The 1,790-nt window shown below is 46.0% G+C and overlaps 1 protein-coding gene across 1 annotated transcript in view; it reads right to left on the reverse strand.

The window, feature by feature from the left end:
• Positions 1-1,790, reverse strand: part of LOC107080895 (inverted formin-2-like) — a gene marked incomplete at its 3' end in the record, with an annotated part of 24,597 nt that overhangs the window by 20,474 nt on the left and 2,333 nt on the right. Inside the window, exons 2-3 of the mRNA XM_015369106.1 lie at positions 1,058-1,091; positions 832-973 (exon numbers count right to left, since the gene is read on the reverse strand). Coding sequence (XP_015224592.1) covers positions 832-973; positions 1,058-1,091 — 176 coding nt within the window. The remainder of the gene's footprint in view (positions 1-831; positions 974-1,057; positions 1,092-1,790) is intronic.

Raw genomic sequence — 1,790 nt, forward strand, 5'->3', positions numbered from 1 at the left:
GCATTTCTCGACCCGGTCACTGAGTCAGTGCATTTCTGGAAATGGTCACAGAGTCATGGCATTTCTCGACCCGGTCACTGAGTCAGTGCATTTTTGGAACCGGTCACTGAGTCAGGGCGTTTCTCGACCAGGTCACGGAGTCAGGGTATTTCTGGAACTGGTCATGGAGTCAGGGCATTTCTGGACCCGGTCACTGAGTCAGGGCGTTTCTGGACCCGGTCACGGAGTCAGGGCGTTTCTGGACCCGGTCACTGAGTCAGGGCGTTTCTGGACCCGGTCACTGAGTCAGGGCGTTTCTGGACCCGGTCACTGAGTCAGGGCGTTTCAGGACCCGGTCACTGAGTCAGGGCTTTTCTGGACCCGGTCACTGAGTCAGGGCGTTTCTGGACCCGGTCACTGAGTCAGGGCGTTTCTGGTACCGGTCACGGAGTCAGGGCATTTCTGGAACCGGTCACGGAGTCAGGGCATTTCTGGACCCGGTCACGGAGTCAGGGCATTTCTGGACCCGGTCACTGAGTCAGGGCGTTTCTGAAACCGGTCACGGAGTCAGGGCGTTTCTGGACCCGGTCACTGAGTCAGAGGGGATAGGTATCATGCTGCTTGTTCTAATCGGATTAGAGATCATTCTTCCTCATCCTGTTGCTGGTGTTTTATAGCAAACAAGCTTTCCTCTCTCCAGTCTTCCTTTAAATTCAGACGATGGGGTTCATCACAGCCCTGGTAGATTTCAAACTCTCCACAGGTTTCTAACCGTTCTACTGGGTTCCCTGAGAATTTTTCAAAGGTTTCTGGACTTTTAGAGCTGATGCTTTGGTTCCAGCTGATGCCAACCTTGGTGAAGAGCGAGGTGAAGACCTCCTGATGGCTGCTCATGTCGATCCCTCCGTACAGTCTCTCCATCTCCTCCTCATCGTCAGCCATGGAGTCTTCAAATGCATCACACTGGATGTTTAGGTCCACGTCCTCCGTGTCTCTGGAGATGGACAGCAAAAGGTCACAAACGGACTCAACACACAGATGGGCTGCTATCAGAGTGATGAAGAAAAACTCAGCTGACCTCAGTTTGGGGAGCATATCCAGGAGCTGTAGCCCTAAAACACAACAATGGTGCCTGGTTAAATCCTCTGATCCTGGACCTTATCTGACACCTTCTAAGACCATTGGACCAGAAAGGAACGGTCAGACATCTCAGTTTATCCGGACCAGTTCACAGCAACAACATAGAAACACCAGCTTACAACCCCAAAGCGTTTGTTCACCTGATTTATAACCATCCTGCTTTAAAACCCAGCCTGATTTATAAACCACCCTGATTTATAAATCATCCTGATTTATAACCATCCTGCTTTATAAACCATCCTGATTTATAAACCAGCTTCATTTATAAACCAGCCTGATTTATAAACACCCCGATTTATAAACCATCCTGATTTATAAACACTGTGATTTATTAACCAGCTTCATTTATAAACCATCCTGATTTATAAACACACTGATTTATAAACCTGCCTGATTTATAAACCATCCTGATTTATAAACAATCCTTATTTATAATAATAACAATTACATAATATATAATCAGGGTGTTTATAAATTATGCTGGGTTATAAATCATGCTGGGTTCAGCATGATTTATAACCCAGCATGATTTATAAAAACCCTGATTTATAAACCATCCTGCTTTATAAATGCCCTGACTTATAAAGCGGCCTGATTTATAACCATCCTGCTTTATAAACCATCCTGATTTATAAACCAGCTTCATTTATAAACCGGCGTGAATTATAAAA

This window comes from Cyprinodon variegatus, unplaced genomic scaffold, assembly GCF_000732505.1.
Source record: "Cyprinodon variegatus isolate N-32 unplaced genomic scaffold, C_variegatus-1.0 Scaffold2470, whole genome shotgun sequence".
Taxonomy (NCBI): Eukaryota; Metazoa; Chordata; class Actinopteri; order Cyprinodontiformes; family Cyprinodontidae; genus Cyprinodon; species Cyprinodon variegatus.